This window comes from Artemia franciscana, chromosome 15 (genome assembly GCF_032884065.1).
Source record: "Artemia franciscana chromosome 15, ASM3288406v1, whole genome shotgun sequence".
Classification (NCBI taxonomy): domain Eukaryota; kingdom Metazoa; phylum Arthropoda; class Branchiopoda; order Anostraca; family Artemiidae; genus Artemia; species Artemia franciscana.
Window position 1 is genome coordinate 22414290 of NC_088877.1, and position 17864 is coordinate 22432153.

A 17864-nucleotide genomic window follows, 5' to 3' on the forward strand; every position below is an offset into this window, starting at 1 on the left:
TGCCAGGTCCCATGGTGATTAAAGAATAGGATGAATTTATATTCAAGACGTGAAAAAAATTACTAGAGACATTATCACGCCAATTTAATGTGCGTGTATAGTGCCAAGGTAAAAGTAATTAAAGAAGAACTAAAGAAGTTTTTTTTACCAAGTCAAATAATAAAACTGCTATTCGTGTAGACTCTATTAATGATTAACAAAAAAGTTTCGAGTTATTTTACCTTTTCGAGTTATTTTAACCAATTTATTTGTTAAAAATAATAATAATAAAAACGACAATATGAGGTACAAGCAATAAGGAAATAAAGAAAACAGAGAAAACAACTAAAATGACTGCGCAAACTAAGCAAAAACAAAAAATAGTTAAAGAACTCTAGGAACAAAACAATAAAAAAAAATTCAAACTCGATTCCACTGAGCTTGATTGAGATTACCCATCTGAGATGGTATATCAGTAAGGTCTTGATTAATGTTTCGGTACCAAAGTTATAAGCGAAGGGAAAGCTTACTGTATGGGAAATATATCACATATAAGATATTACAAGGCTTTTTCCGAAAAAAATCGGTAGTACCAGAAAAGATTAGATTAACGGAAGAACCAAAACTTTGATAGAATTCCGAATAATCTTTCCATTAAACTTTCATTTACTGGGCAAAATGTTCCCACAAACAACACATAGGTTCTTAATTGTAATATCTCAAGAACAGCTAAGAATATCGAGTTCAAACTCCCAGGTAATATTGTGGAGGATGTCAAGCCTGGCTGCAATATCTCAGCAACAGCTTAGGGTAATAAGTAGAAACTTTCAGAAAGTTTTGAGGGGCTTTTGAACTGAATCGAAACAAACTATGAAGATCAAGGTTTTATAATTGCCTGGTTGCACATCCAGGTTTCATAAAGAGTCTATCTGCAATATATCAGGTTATAAATTAAGGGTATAAATGAACGGGTTAACGAACCCAGCCGAAACTTCGAAAGAATATTGGACCAAGTGATTAAGTAGATTTTAAATTTTGACTTGAGAGGCCAAAGGGAGTAAAGTTTGAAGATAAATGTGGTTGCATTGATTTTTACACCGGACATTTGTTTTTTTATGCTTACGTGTTAAAAATTTTAGGCCATGAAGAACTCCCAATTATAGTTTCTGAGCCAAAGGAACCTAAAATGGAAACGAATCAGGTTGTATGAATTCTTGACGGCCTATCTTTATTTTAAACAACGAAACAGAAGTCTTTTTAGTAAATTATTCAAAATGCATTTTTACACAACAAGCTCTTCAAAACAAAACATAATATCATAGGATTTTTATGATAAAATGATCAATCAAAATCCGCCTATGTTCAAGGTTGTAACGGTATGGAAGTCAGGATGGCTTCAGCCGTAAAGAAGCCAAAAATTCTGCAGATCTCTATCCAATTATTTGAATAATATTTCCCCTTCCCATCCATCCAAGATACTATAATAAAACTATTATCAATTAAAAGAAAAAAATAGTTTTTCTCAAAATTAAAGCAAATAAACAGTAGAAACTAAGTCAAATAATGATTCAAAATGAACAGAAACTACTATCAATGAATCAACAAAATCCAAAACATTACAATGAACAAAAAAGTCAAACTCAAAATGAGCAAAAATGTCACAAATAGGAGTAGGATTTGCATTTTAAATGGAAGTCATTTAAAGATGGCCGAAGTCAACTGTGAGGTTTAAAGTTCATCCGGCGTAATTTCTGTTCTTAAACTGTAGTCACTGGCTAATTTCAACGAGCGAAAATACACTGTAATTTAGCTCATTTCATTGGAAAAATTGATTTGATCTCTCATAAAACTGGACATGAAGAACAAAGCGAAGATGAAAAAAGAAAAAGTAAAAAAGAACAATAAAAAACTTACGATCGTTCATCACTATTAGGTCGGGATAGTTTTTCCAGTAATCTCGACTCCAGATCTTCTAAATTCTTTACATCAGGAATGCAGACAGAACGTGGACGCCTTTTAACTTCTTCGTATTCATTTTGATTTACTTGGCTAGGTAAAGTGAAAGCTTTTTTCGTAGGAGACGCTGGAGGTTTTAAGGGCACAACGTATGTATGCGGCAGGTTGTCATCGCTGGCTCCACGAACACAGGGTAGCAATGATGAACGTTTACTATGAGCCTGAATAAAAAGGAACACATGATTAGATAGCTACCACTAAGTAGAAGAATTCCATACATGCTTTCACTGGGTAGTAGGTGGAAAAGGGTGAATTCAAACAATATTATAAACTGGTGGAGTAGACCAAAAATAATGGATATTAGGAATAATCGTGGAATCTTGAAAACAGAGAGAATACTTTGGTCCATGAGTCCACTGATGGTGTGTCTGTTTATCAAATTTAATAAGAAAGGGTTTCTCTAGTCCAAGCTTCTTTTTATGAATCCTGACCCCTTTACATTGTCCGTTATATTCCCATTCCCCTTCATACAATTTTCGAGACAATCATCCCCAATAACCCCTATTCCTTGCAATAGTTACTAATATGGCCTTCAAATGTGTGCTCAGAAATTATCCTCTCAACCTCAGAGAATATGGTGAGGGGCGGCACATAACGTTTGGAAAGTATACGCCACACCCAATCGCCAAAAAAAGGGTAACTGAAATCTACAAGAAAGAAAATAGACAGCCCACATCAGCATAATCAATACAGCAAATCACGGCCTCAGACAAAACAAAAACTCAATAAAAATCATGGATCACGGTTGAAATAAATTAAACCCTCCAAGGATAAACTTTTATTTTTTAATAAGTCTGATCGTAATAGCTGAGATGCTTATAAGCTCTTCAAAAGAAGAATAGATCGAAAGATTAGAAAGGCACTACGTTACCACTTGCGGAAGAAATTCGAAGACCACGATGTAAAGCTAAAAAAGGATAACTTCAGAGCAGTTTTCATAATGTTACGCGAGTTTAGTCAGAAAAAAGAACCACAAATATCAGTGATCGAAATGGAAAACGATGGAAAGCAAAATAGAAACAAAACCGATCGAAATGGATGAAAATGGAAAACAATTTAGCAATCCAAAGATGAAACTTGAAAGGTAGAAAGAGTATTTCAAGGATAAACTCATACCCCTGTAGCTGCTGATCCTGAAATACTATTTCATTTCACCATACTCGACCAAGAGCTCATAGCCTCCCCCCACTAAGCCAGAAATTAAGTCTGCAATCACGTCATTCAAGCAAGGTAAAGGTCCTGTGCCAGTACTGCTTCCGCCATGGAAGATCCCCAATCGATCAGATATTCTTCGTTGACAAATTATGGAACGATACATCAAATTAAACCAAGAACTCTACCAACCATTTGTTGATTTCCGGCAGGCATTTAACCTGATATGGCACACAGAACTCTGGCATATCCTCCTTCACTACGGAATCCCTTATGAGATAGTCCTGATAACCAAGAATGCACTTACGCTTACTACAATTCTAATTCCGTCACTAGGTGATATACAATTTCTATCCTGTTCTTCAGCATTTTTGACCATATCTTGAACGCGAAGCTCAGCTGTCCTAGCTGAAGATTACATTTCTCTCATCATCTCAATGATACGTTTTTTATTATTTGCGAAGTCATCAAATATATATTCAAAACACTTTCTGAATGTGTTTTTCAGAATGTAAACGGGGGCAAATTGTTTTCCGTTCATACTATTGGTAAGAGCTACAGCGAAGCTGGCAAATTTTGTAGTGAGTAGCAGGTCAGTAGCAATACTGGTAGGGGGATAGATTGTAGTGTATAGCAAAAATCTTATGGACTTTCATTTGCTCTTTAAATTGAATACTCGTTTAGCAACAGGTGAGCAAAACATTGGAGCATAATTAATTCAAAACCAGAACATTTTTAGTGCTTAAAATTAGGGCTGATATTTGCTGCACTGTTATTCCGGCACAGCTATAAAACGGAATATCCCAAATTTTTACGCTGTGAAATCAAAAAATGATGGCACTGATCATAAGCACCAGAAACTTCTCAGATTTGATATGAATTAAAAAAATTGATTCTCCTCTTTATAAACAAATTCAACTGAGGACAAAACTGAGGGAAAGAATATAATAAAAACGTACCCGATGTTTTGACATGCATCCAAAAATGCTTCTTTTCTTGCCTTTTTCCAGGACTTCAAGTTCTTTTTCATTTATACAGTATTGTTCTCGAATATCCTCTTTCGAGTAGATCGGTGTGCCTTTTTTCGTATAGCGATCGCCGCGTTTTCGTCTCATTTTCGTATTTTCTACCTCAGGGACATCAACCTAAATTAAAATGGAAAAATTAATTTTATATGTTAGCATTATATTTTCCATTGGTCGTTCTATTTTCTATTGGTATTTTTTCATGAATATTTATTTTACACATCATTGTTTTAAATGGAAAGGTATGCCTAATGCATATGCAGTTTATATGACAAAACACACACACACGCAAAAAAAATTGATTTCAATTTTTCTTTATCAGAAAACACTAAAATTCAGCTGAAAGGATATGTTATTTGCACAATTTGGCAGCCTATGGAGTTCCGCGTGATGCTACCCTCTTTGATTGAAAGCCTTACCGACACATGGGACATGAAATTCACGAAGACGTATTTGTCTTTAAACATTGATTTCATCTGTGAGTTCAGATACCACTTCATTATATGCAGCGTGACCACATCTACTTTTTACATCCGTTTTGGGGGCCAAGATATCTTTTTATAAGTACTTCTAAGACTTAAAAAAGCAGAGCTGAGTAAAACACCAAGCAAGTAAAACACACGTTCATGGTAACGAACAGTAATTAAGGTGCGACTCGGCTCAATAGTAACGGACACTCTAAAAAACATATAGATTTTGATATCAATAGGTACATCAAAAGAAATAGATTATTATGCTGATTCCAAATATTAATATTTATCAAGTTTAGTTTTACTCACCAAAAATTACGAGCCTGAGAAAATTGTCCTGATTTTTGAAACAGGGGAGAAACGCCCCCTAAAATTTAAGGAATATTAAGAAAATTGCACCATCAGATTCAGCATATCAGGGAACTCTACTATAGAGATTTCTAGCTCCTATATACAAAAATGTGGAATTCTGCTATTTTTGCCAGAAGAAAGATCGCGGATGAGTGTTTATTTCTTTTTTTTTGTCTGTTTTTTTTCCAGGGGTGATTTTATCGAAATGACGGTCCTTGAAGATCGGGAGAGGGTTCATTCAAACGGAAATTAAAAGTTCTAGTGCCATTTTTAAGTGACCAAAAAGATTGGATGGCAACTGGCTCACTTTCCACGCCCCTTTTTTCTCCAAAGCTATATGATCAAAATTTTAAGGGAGCCATTTTGTTCAGTATAGCTGGGACATCCAATAGCTATATTTTTAAGGGTAAAAGGACACCCACAGCCTTTGGGGTAAGAACTGTAAGTTATGAAATTTGTCCACTGTTTACGCATAGTATTTGTTATTGGAAAGTATACAGACATTTTTTGGTGAGGAAGGGGGTGATTTTGTGCTTGGGGGTTTCCATAGGGGGTATATCCCTTGGGGAGGGAAGTTTCCGGGGGGATATTTTTCGGGAAAATTTTACATTGGAGAGATTTGACAGAGTTCCTATTCGAAATTTTGGTTAAATGTGTTACATTATCTTTGCCAGCTCAATTTTGCATGTGGAGATGATCTGGGAGAATTATCCGGTGGCCATTTTCCGCATGTTTTGATTCCAGAAAAAATTGCCACGAAAGGGGGCAATTCCAGAGTGATCGAAAAACCGATTACAAATTAAAATCTTTTTCAATCCGACTGAATCGTCCTCAAGAAATTTTACAGAGGGTGGATTTTCAACGAGCATGGAACGGTCCGGAGAGGATCTTCACTTTACGTGGGATTAAATTTCCACTGAGGAGTTTTCCATGAGGAGGGGGGATATTTAACAGAGGATGAACAGATTTACCGTCATTATTTGAAAAACAATCAGAAATTCAAAAACACAAGCTTTTCAACTGAAAGTGAGGAGCAACTTTAAAATACACAACCAACAGAAATTATTCCATATATGACAGTTTTCTCCCTCCTCAATACCTTGCTCTTTAAACTAAAGTTTTGCTGCTGGTCCCAATTTTTTAAGAACGGCAACTGAAGCACAGGGGTTAATTAATAAGAATAGGAAGATTTTTAAAAGAACTAGTTCGTGGTAACGAATTGTAAGTAAGGAACGACGTGGCTCAATAGTAACCGAAACCCTAAAAAATCGAATTTTTAAACCAATAGATATATACAAAATCGGCTTATTATGCTCATTCCAAATAAATAAGTTTTATTAGGTTTAGTGTTACCTACCAAAGGCTACGAGCCTGAGAAAATTTGCCTGATTTTCGAAACAGGAGTGAAACACCCCCCTAAAAATCAAAGAATCGTAATGAAAATCATACTATCAGATTAACCGTATCAAAAATCCTACAGCAAAAATGTGAAATTTTGTATTTTTCCAGAAGAAGGGTCACGGGTCGTGTTTATTTATTTAATTTTTTTTTGTTTCTTTCTTTCCTGAGAAGTTTGACTGTTTGTCTGAATTTTTTAAGAAAGACTTCTGAAACACAAGGGCTGTTTAATTAAAATAAGAAGCTTTTTTAAGAGTGCTAATAGCTTAAGCGTAATCGGGCGATCGTATCGAACCAATAGTCCTATAGAAGCTGGAACGGGCTAATTCGAACAGAAATTAAAAGCTTCCAGAGGAACACGGGAGAAAACTTAACCAAAGTTAACATGAAAATTCCATTTTAATTTTTCATGTATGGTACGTCATATACGAACCTGTATCAGTTGAAAAACGTTCAGAAATTAAATTATAAAAGAAGTTTTTTTAAGTAAAAGTAAGGAGCGACAACAAAAATTAAAACGAATAGAAATTATTATGTATACGAAAGGGGCTATCCCTCCTTAACGCCTCACTTTTAACGCTAAAGTTAAAAGTTTAAAGTTTAAAGCTCTTAGTAACATATGTACTTTTGGAGCAATAAAAAATTTAGCGTAAAGAGCGGGGCATTGAGGAGGGTGTCGCCCATTTCATATACGGAATAATTTCAGTTCAATTTAAGTTTTAATGACGCTTCTTACTTTCAGATGAAAAAATAGTTTTTTTTTTTTTTAATTTAATAGTTACAAAACCTTAACTATAAGGAATTTCTTTCGTTCTAATTTTATTGTGACCAATTTGTTATTACCAATGAATGAAATGAATGAGTGGCTAAACCATCCAAAATACTTTGTATTTGGTTTATTTCTCTCATTGTTACTTTTAAATTAAACTAGACACGTTTATTGCAGTTTCCAAGTTGAAAACCTATGCATAAACAATCCTCAAAAAATTTGTCTTCCATTTTTCAAATGAATGACAAATTATAAACAAAACCACTTCATTTTTCAAATGAAAATAATCCTTGAAAAATTGAAAAATAATAAGAAAAAAAAAGTTTTCAGACACAAACACCTAAAAAAGTGTCTGTCAAGCAGACATGGAAGCTTCACCAATTTATCCCCCCAGAGTGTAATTTATAAATTTAATGCATGACATGATAATAAAAAAGAAATCTATATCCCTTTGGTTGACATTCAAAATAACAAAATTAAAGCAAAGAGAAAAAAGGAAGAGACGGGCAGAAATATACCGATTGAAAGTTGAAGTATTTGTAAAAAAAGAAGAAAGCGGCTGTGGCGATTCTAAAAGTGCAACGCAAATTTTTTGACAAACGAAGATCTAATCCCCTGTAAATTACGCAAATTTGATTGATTAATCGAATTGATTTTCATGCATCTCCTCTGGTTTCCAAAAAATAATAGGATTTTCTGTGTTTGTTTTTTCAAAAATATGTTATATCCCTTACTTCTTCTCAGAATTAGCAGAAAAATCAAGTTTTTAAAATAAAAATTCGCTGTGCCTCAAAGGTCTGAAGTCGTTCGTGTATAAGAGAAAAAAACACTATCATTAATTGTCATAAAACCTCAAAGCCCATTTCCCTGCGTTTCGTTCTTTTACAAAGTTTATAATTGTTATTGCCGGGAAGTCCACAGGTCAGATTTGTCAGGGAGGTACATGCAAGAATATACGCAAGAATCCATTATAAAGTAAGTTAAGTAAATTAAGCAAATTGAAGCAAATTAAAAAAAAAACAGCAAAAAATACGAAAAACTTAGGACAATGAACGAGCGAGAAAATTTTACAGTCAGTGAAAACAAGGAAACGATGCAAATATTTTTGCTGTGAAACAATATTCTGTTCACACCTCAGGATTGACTTAGTTTTTTTTTCGAGCTTAGCTCAATCATAAAGAATAAAACAAGAAATTCAAATTGATATAAATGTACGGTAACAATAAGGCAACCAACCCCTTGAAGATTTCAAAATGGTGCATCTCAAAAACAATTTCTTGTAAAGACTAATAACTGATGTCATATTCTCTGATTTGACGAAGAAAAAAAGAATCATCTTGGATAAAAAGTTGTTGTTTTTTGCAGCATGCCAAATTTCTAACATCATTACTAAGGAAGGCGCTAAAGATAAGCAACAGTTTCTTTACTGATGAGAGAACAATTGAAGTTTAGGAGATATATCGGAAACCATTTCTCTGCCTATGTCCCAGACTTGAGAAAATGATAGGACAAACTCAATTGAACAGATATTGTTAGTACAAATAAATAGCAGCAAGCTTGACCTGTGGGAATGCCTCTTCTTCTGAAAAGATATAGCTAGTACAAATAGATAGCACCAAAGTTGACTTGTGGGGAATGCTCCTTCTACTCATGTTTTCAATCTTTTTTTTTATTCTAAGAGAAAATTCTGGCGAGAAGGACAGAGAACCATTGCAAATCTTAATTGCTTTGTCTAACTTCGATATGAGACCGGTGCAATCCTGTTTGCTTGCTAGAAAGGAGCTCTCAAGTTGAAATTAGGGAAAGGCTTCGAGAAATGTAAATCGGCAGAACAGTTTTATATTCCTCTCTGACACTAACTACAAAATTCCAAGTCGGCTCAAACATTGTGGGCGCTTGGCTCAAAGACAAGAAAAAACCATAATGTTTGGCCTAAGAAAGAATTGAGAGCTTGTGTATTATTCAAAATACAGTCAATAAGTGAAGAGGTGGTTAGGTTAGGTTAAGTTAGGTATTTGATATAATGCACCCCCCCCCCCCCTAATGTGCAAATATATAGCCCAAACTTTTGATAAAGCTAATGAAATAAAATAAAATATTATGAAAACATAATACTTTATTAGGAAAATTGTTTCCTAGCATATTCCTCACACTCAATTGTTTCCTAACACTCATTGTTGCGGTAAGATTCTTCCTGCATTATTTTTCCTTTTTGTAAACAAGGATTCATTTATTTCCACTGTATAACCGATTCCTTCGATTTTCCCACAGTTTTTCTGTTGCATAGAAAACATACACACTTCACGGAGGTAGTTATTCCAATCGATAACTGTCTTCTTAGAAATGAATAGCTCTCGTTCACACCAGGCCACATTTGTAAATTCATAAACCCTGTAATAAATGAAACGAACTGCAGTAATAAATGGTATTCTACTGTCAGCAGATCACGTATTTACACGCAAATTGACTTTTTTCAAACATGGCCTATTGTTGCACTTCCAAAAATGTTCCTTCTCGTAAGGGTATAAAGTCATGTTGTGTCCATTGACGCATTGTTTTGTTTAGGGCAACAACCCCTTATCATGGAAAAATATAATTGACTCTTTTTCAGTCTTTGGCAAATCCCAAATCTTCATTTCAAAATCCAGGTTCAAACACTATCTTCTAACACTATGCGTAGCAAACTAAACTGAGGATTGTCTTTGTGGCTATGAAATCGGATTTTCTCAGCAAAATTCTTGAGTGTGTTCTGAATTGAATTGAATCAATTGAATAATGAACAAGTACCAAATATTTCATTAAAATGTACCTGTATCGTAGTTTGTTTCTGCACAAGCACCAAGAATTGTACCAAGCTCTTTATGGTAAGTTTTAATTTGTGCTTTACTAGATGCTTGTTAAAATGTAAAGAAACATCTTGATGGTAAATGCTTGTATTTTACAAGCGTAAAAATTTTTTTTATGTCCAGTCTTACCCCAAAATCTAAATTTTAAATCAACAGATACTGATAAACAAACTTCAATGAGTATATCCGTTATTGAGACACTAAAAATCAGGGAATAATCCGTTATTGAGACACTAAAAATCAGGGAATAGTAGCCCCTTCTCATATTGAGAATAACTTATATTCATTTTTATTTTCAGTGATGATTCTGCTTTTATTGAAAAGAACTCACTCTTATTTGATTCTACCAAAGAAAAGTGGCGACAGGGGCGGAGGATCTTCTCCAATACATCGAAAGTTTCACTAAGTGCCGGGATACGAAAACACTAATGGAGGAGCCCAAGTTTCGCTGGTGATTCCACCCTATCCCTTATGCATAAATTCTGCATTCACCCCTGGGGGCGGTGTTGCCTCCTCTTAATATGCCAAAAATATATTAATACATTCCACCACAACAGAGTTATGAGTGAAAAAATTAGAACAAGAAATAACCGAATGCATGTAGATAAGAATGACCTACATCATAAGTTCTGAAAATTCCTAAGGACATAAATATGTCGTCTTAGGATTGGCCATTCAAGCTTGAAGGCCAGAATGCTGGTTTTATATATATATCCCCTTTACTATAATATTCTAGGAATTTCTTTAATATTCTGCTAATTCTTTAATTAAACGTCTTAGATTTTAAATAATCGATGGTATTTCTTATCTTCTAAGTACTGTTATCTGGAGTACTCCAGATAGCACTGTTATATTTAACTTTTCTAAATATATTCGTGTTATCCCACGCTTACTAATCTGCAATTTTTTGGGCAAACATCGTTCAATATGACTTCAAGCGAAAAATCGCGACATTCCCCATTAAATATTTTTGAATTCACACCCAAAATTCAAGATCAAACCAACTATACAGAGACTAGGATAAACAAAAAAAAGGGGAGCGCAACAGGGGATAAAAGGAATCTTTTCGAAAGGGAAGTGGCCATGGAGGAGGAAGTCACGAATCGTGGTGATTCCAGAGCCACATAAAAGATTACCAGTGAAATTGCGGGAAAATGCTGAAATGTAAACGGATCAGCTAAAGATGAAAGTGGCAAAATTGTCTCAGACCCGTTAGAAATTTCCGAAGTATGAACCTGAGATTTAAAAAAATTCTGAATAGAGCCCGCCCTTCAGATCCACTAGACATACCCAAACCCTCCTTTATGATCCTTAAAGTCAGCACCGAGGAACCGTCTGATTCAGAGGTCTGACAGGGAGCCTGCAAGCTGATGAATTGCAGAGCAGCAGGGACTGACAAAATAACCAGTCGACATTACCTAATGCCAATATGAATGTGTGTCTCACATTCTTTGTAAGCATCTGGAAGTCTCAAAAGTGCCCCAAAAACGGACAAAAAGTATTCTCATTAAATGTTTCAAGAAAGGAAACGTGACAAAATATGGCAAAGGGAGGGGGATCTGTCCACTATCTATTCTGGGTAAACTTTTTCAACAGATTATTTTCATTCACGCCCACACAGCCCTTGATAAGCACTTGCAGAACGAACAGCTTCACTACGGAAGGTGATTGTGGAATACAATGAAGGGCGAAGAAAGATGCATCTGATTTTGTGAACTTCGAAAAAATCATTTGATTCAATCGACCGAAGTACGCTTTGGAAAATCATGAGGTATTATGGAATCCCTGACAAAAAAGCGTCCATAACTGTTGCGTCATATGAAAACACAGAATGCTGTGCTAAGACCCAATTAGCAAATACCAGATATTTCTGTAGGCTACTATGTCCGGCATAAGAAAGGGCTGTGCTTTTCATCCGTTCCCTTTCTTCCTCGTCATCGACTACATACTCTGTGATTGTGCTGGGTTTGATATCAAAATTGCAGAAGCCTAAAAGACAGCCGACCTTGATTTTGCTCACGATTTTCCTTAATGGAGAGGAAAAAGCCAAACTCTGGGACCTCCTCAACACTAATTGTAAAAATACTAGCCAACTTGGCCTCAAGAGTGACACAGAGAAGAAAAAGGAGTAGGGTGACAGCTGAATTCCCCTGGATATAAAGTGTGGGCATTCAGCTGTTGCACAGGTCGTCGAATTCATGTATCTTAGCAGTGCTAAATCAGTAATAATCAGAGACGATTTCTTACCTTCGAAAACAACTGCCTTTGGAAGATCCTGAATATCGACTGGATAGCTCACGTCGCAAACCAAGCCGACTGTTCTATCTCAGGCCAGCCCATGGTCACATATTCATCATTCGGCAACGAAAGTGGTGATACCTTGGACACATAATCTGTATGAAGGATGAAAGGATCCCAAGACAGGTCTTGGAATGGCAACTACATGGAATCCATAGTAGAAGTCAACCAAAGTGCAACTTACGTCGACCCTATCAACAGGACCTGCCAACATTCGCGCGATGATTCACCCTAATCGGAAGATGTTTGGGCAGTGGTGCACATTTAAGATGACTGGAGGCTCCTCATGGTTGGCCTCGGTGCCTCTGGCGGTACGGGAAGATCTAAGGTCAAGGTAAGATACACCAAAATATTTTCGTATCCTTTCAGACAGGAATATAAAGTTCAAGTTCCGAAAAAGAAGTTCTACATAATGTGTGCTTAATCTTACTATGGCCTTGAGGTACATGAATTATTATGAAGAAATTATTTTTCTGATAAGCAAATTTCAAGAAATGCTGGTTTTATGGTGCTTTTTATTTAATACTAGGTAGCTGAATGCTAGCTTACTCATACTTTACCTTTCGGCTTCTACAAAATATTTCCTTTCGAGCTTCTACAGCTTTCTACCTGTTTTTAAGCTGCGTTTGATTCTTCAAATAAATTACTAGATATTTTCTGACAGTTTGAATCATTTTTCTCGTGTCTGTATCACATAAGTTTTTCTGTAATTTCTTTTCGAGCTTTAACCTGCAATTTGTCGTTGAATTTAAAGCTACTGAATTTCACCATATTCTTAAAGGATTGTCGAAACTAACCACGGAACTTGGTGAAACCAAGATAATCGCAAGAAAAAACGTAAATCATTTATCGGAAAGTTATTTTATTTTGTGTGGAATCTGTATTGTCTGTTTAATACCATGGATCTGATCACTGTATCTGCTCCTCCTATAGACTCAGTAACGCTTCCAAAACCTTATTAAACTATGGCTGTTTAAACCTAAAAAGAGTATTATATAGAAAAATAAATTAAATTTTTAGGTTTTGGGAAAAGTGAATGGAGGGGAACATGATTACTGTCATTTTAAACCGCAAAAAGCAATGATTATTGCTATAAACCGTTTACTTCAATTTTAAAGGAAAAGCTTGCCTAATTTTGAGAAGGGACAAAACACTCTATGAGAGGCCAGAGTTATTAAGATTTTTATAGTCGAATTTCTTGTGTTTGATTTTTTACCAGGATAAAACAAGAATGTCTCTATTTTTTCCCCTAGGACAAACCTACAAAACTTGGGACAAAAGATCCAATCTGGTGAGCAATGTTGTCACTGGGACAGAAACAAATCATTTCAGAAATAAATAGGTCTAGAAAACCGAATGTTAGATCGTCAAATCGTTAGATTTAGTATGTTTAAATGCTCTAGTATGCCGATGTTCAGCTCCTTGACCCCAGGCCTTAAGAAGATATTGCTCCTTCTTTTTCAGTTCTTCGTGTATACATGGATACTTTTTTACACAATACAAATTAATAAACTTCAGTGAATTTTCATTAAAGAAGTCTTCTGCTCAGCAAAATATAATCGCAGCAATTTTAAATGCGACAAATGGTAATGCCACCATGGCAAAAACATTTTCATTATCATATTTCACATGTTCATTATGTTCATTTTCATTATCATAAACATATATGAAATATGTGTAATTAATATAAGGAATATAAATGAATATAATATTTCAGAAACGAATAGAGCTGGAGAATCAATAGCTCAATTATTCTACTTGAAACGTATAGAACCGTTTTAGTATTGAAAATATTAGCAAACTTTTGACGTAGAAATACCCATTGAATCAAATTCTGCTCATTCAAAATCAAGCAGGAAAGAATCAAGTTCTTTCCTGCTGTAAGAAAAAAGTCTTAAACGCCATTTCTAAGAAACTTATACTCTATTCTTACTCTATTACTCTGTTACTTATTACTCTATTCTTCATACATTTTGCCTCAGAAAAAGCATCTTAATAATGTCTCTATGGCGACTAAAATTCAATTTTTCCATATTTTTTTTTCAATTCGTTCAATTACAAAACTACATAGCAAGTAACATTAATCCAAATATCCCTTTGTATATTTGCAAAGGGAGGACTTTGCGCTTTTCCCCTCCCTCCTGAACTTCCCTGGCTCTTACAACTTTTTAAATAGATCCTAGATTTACAATTAATTTGCCGGCTTGGTGGATATTGACCTAACTACCCTCTCCATAACATAACACCCTTTAAATAAATCATTCTATTCTATACTCACCCCACCAAGTCGGTACTATAAAAGTGAAAGTATATGTTGATATTTTGGGAAATAACCTATTTCATCCTCAAGTTTTATATTGTAGTCATATGGGGTCAGTTCAATATTTCTTGCAAAGCAAAGGAAATAAGGAGCACTTAAAATGCACATAAACTACCCACGTTAAAGAGCAGGGTGTAACCCCCTTTTAGTTGAATGGCATTGTGAAATGGATTTATGTATGAAATCAGCATTCAGCCCTTCAAGCTTGAATGTCCAATCTTAAGACAGCACATTTGTACTGTTTATGAATTTTCAGAAGTTAGAATGTAGGTCCTTCTTATCTACGTGCATTCGGTTATTTCTTGTTCTAAATTTTTACAGGAATTTCTTTATAAGATTCTTAAAAACCATATCTTCGCGGGTAATAGTAGAAACAAGTTTGATTTCATTATGTTTTGTCACCTAATGCCTTTCGATTTGCTAAAACCCCGGTTTAAAATTAATCCAAGAATAAAGTTTTACAAACTTGAATAGAGACGTCAGTGTAGCTCTGTGATATTTTTGATATTACTGTGTCTCTTGAAGGCTGTCGACTGAGGCTCTGCGTCTCATACGGTCTTGATATTGGCCCTGAAATGCAAAACAATTCAGTTTTCTAGATGAAATACCATATAAATACAATAACACTTATTCTACACCCCCCCCCCTAAGCAAAGAGGACTAAAATGAAATACAATAATACTTATTCTAAAGCCCACCTCCCCTAAGAAAGGAGGATCTAAAAATTCAGACTATGCCCCTGTGTAGTTATATCTAAGTGCTATTTCAGATCCCGCAAATGAATACAACGAGGTTGGGAGTTTGATAAAGTTTGTGTGTTATATATAGAGTCCTCAGAGATTAACTTTTGGAAATAGATGTTGTTGGTGCAAAAATGACAACATATTTCTTGTAAGAAGAACGTCTTTGAGTAAGTTTAATTTGAAAGAAAAAAGCTATTTGGAATATGATAGTGTATATTTAGTCTTTCGTTGGATCACAGGGTTCAATGACTAATTTTTTTTACTATGCCACTTGGTATGGAAGGAGTTGTGGCAGAAATTTCGCAGGGGGACTCATTCGACTGGAAATTAAAAGTTCTAGGGCTCTATGTAAGATTCAAAAGTGATTGTAAGGCAACTACCCCCAGGCTCTTTTTAACTGCCCTCCCACAAGGGAAATACGATCAAAATTTTGAAATGGCTGTTTCATTCGAAATAGTCAAATGGTTGAATAACTGTTCCTCTGGGATAACATGACCCCCTCCCCTACCACAGACCTTTGGACAACGGCTTTAAATAATGAAAGTTGCCGATTGTTTACCATAGGTTTTATTTTTGAAAAAAAGGGGGCATGTTTCATCCAGGGTCTCCAAAAAGGCTAAGGATATTAAGGTGAAACTTCTAGAGAATGTTAAGGTGGATATTAAAGTAAATCAAAACACACCATGCGTATGCGGGTTGCCTAAAGGGCGTATCAGTAATCTTTCCCGAAAGGCTGAGAATTTTGGGATGTAGTGAGGGGGATAATGAAATAACCAAAAGGCACTATATGCATCCAGGTTGTCAAAAATGCATATTTCCAATGTCTAAGGAATGGCTAAAGATATTCAATTGAAACTCTCTGGGAATGTTAGGGATCAGGGGGTGTTGAACTGAATAAAAAGACACTATGTGTATCCAGGTGGTCAAAGGACGTTATGCCATGTTTCCGGAAAGGCTAGTAATGTTAAATTGAAACTTTGAGAGATTATCGAAGGGAGTGCTGGCCTGAATAAAAAGACGCTATAACGTCCCTGAAATATCTCAGGAGCGGCTAAGGTATAAACTTAAAACTCTCTGGGTATTTTGAGGAGAAACGTTAAACTACATCAAAAAACACTATGTACATCCGGTAGTGGCGAGGAGAGTGCCGAAAAAAATAATCAAAAGACTCTATGTGCATCAACGAAAAAAGGCGCATTTGTAACATCTCTGGAATGGTTAAGGGTATTGAGTAAAAAACTTCAGGGATTTTCGGGTGCAATATTGAAGTAAATCAGGAGACGCTCAGTGCATCGTGGTTGTCAAAATGGCATGTATGCAATAACTGAGGAACAGGTAAGGATATTGAGCTGAAACTTTAAGAGAGAAGTTGAGGGGATACTGAACTAAATCAAAAGACATTATATTCATCCAGGTTGTCAAAGGGGCGTACTTGCAATATTTCTGGAACTCCTATGGTTATCAAGTTGAAACTTTCTAGGAATGGTCAGGAGGGTGCTGAAGAAAATCATAAATACTATGTACATCCAGGTTGCTAAAAAGGCATATCTGCAATATTTTAGGAACTTCTATGGGTATTAATTTGAAACTTTAAGGGAATAATCAGGAAAGTGCTACAAAAAAAATCAAAAGACACTATATGCATCAAGCTAAAAATAAAGACAAATTTATAATATCTCAAGAACAGCTAGCAGCATTAAGTTGAAACTTTCACGGAAAGTTGAGGGGGATGGTGAGTTTAACCAAAAGACACCCTGTGTCACGGAATGATGAAGGAGATGTTGAACTAAATCCAAAGAAGCTACATGTATCCAGGTTGTCAAATAGGCGTATTTCTAATATATTAGTAACAGCTAAGGGTATAAACTGACGGTTTGAGTGGCCTAGGTGAAGCTCTGAGGGAATATTAGACGAGGAGATCAAGCACATTCTGAATTTTGACGGGGGAGCCAAGAAGAACTCGTCAAGGACAAAAAAAAGTTAGAAAAAAATGTGGTATTAATAGCGTAAAATTTTCTATTTTATGTTGATCTGTTCAAAATATCAGGCCTTAAAGACGCCTCAATTACAGTTTCAGAGCCAAGGGAGCCTGATCTCGAAACAAATCTGGTTGCATTGAATCTCGAGGTTCTATTTTATTTTATTTTTTTAAAGCACAAATCAGAAGGTTTTTTAATAAATAAGCTCAAACTACATTTATTTAAACAAACAAGCAGTTAAAACTACCAAATATAACAGAATAAGATTCTTATAAGGAAATGGTCAATCAATATTTGTCTACACTCAAGGTTGTAACATGATGGGTGTCAGAATGGCGTCAACCCTATAGAAGAAAAAAAATTATACACATTTTCAGTCGATTTATTTGAATATTGTATCCCGTACCCATTCATCCCAAGTTTTATAGAATAAGCGTTATTGAAATTCGACGGAAATATTTGTCCAAAATATAAATATTAAGCCAAAATCTTGATTCTTAAGGAGAAAAACGGAATCA

At 35.2% G+C, this 17864-nt stretch overlaps 1 protein-coding gene across 8 annotated transcripts in view; it reads right to left on the reverse strand.

The window, feature by feature from the left end:
* Positions 1–17864, reverse strand: part of LOC136036193 (uncharacterized) — a 139323-nt gene that overhangs the window by 75966 nt on the left and 45493 nt on the right. For all 8 annotated transcript variants that reach the window (XM_065718275.1, XM_065718273.1, XM_065718274.1 and 5 more), the window contains 3 exons: positions 15091–15194; positions 4107–4292; positions 1894–2156 (listed from right to left, as the gene is read on the reverse strand). In XM_065718275.1, coding sequence (XP_065574347.1) covers positions 1894–2156; positions 4107–4292; positions 15091–15194 — 553 coding nt within the window. The remainder of the gene's footprint in view (positions 1–1893; positions 2157–4106; positions 4293–15090; positions 15195–17864) is intronic.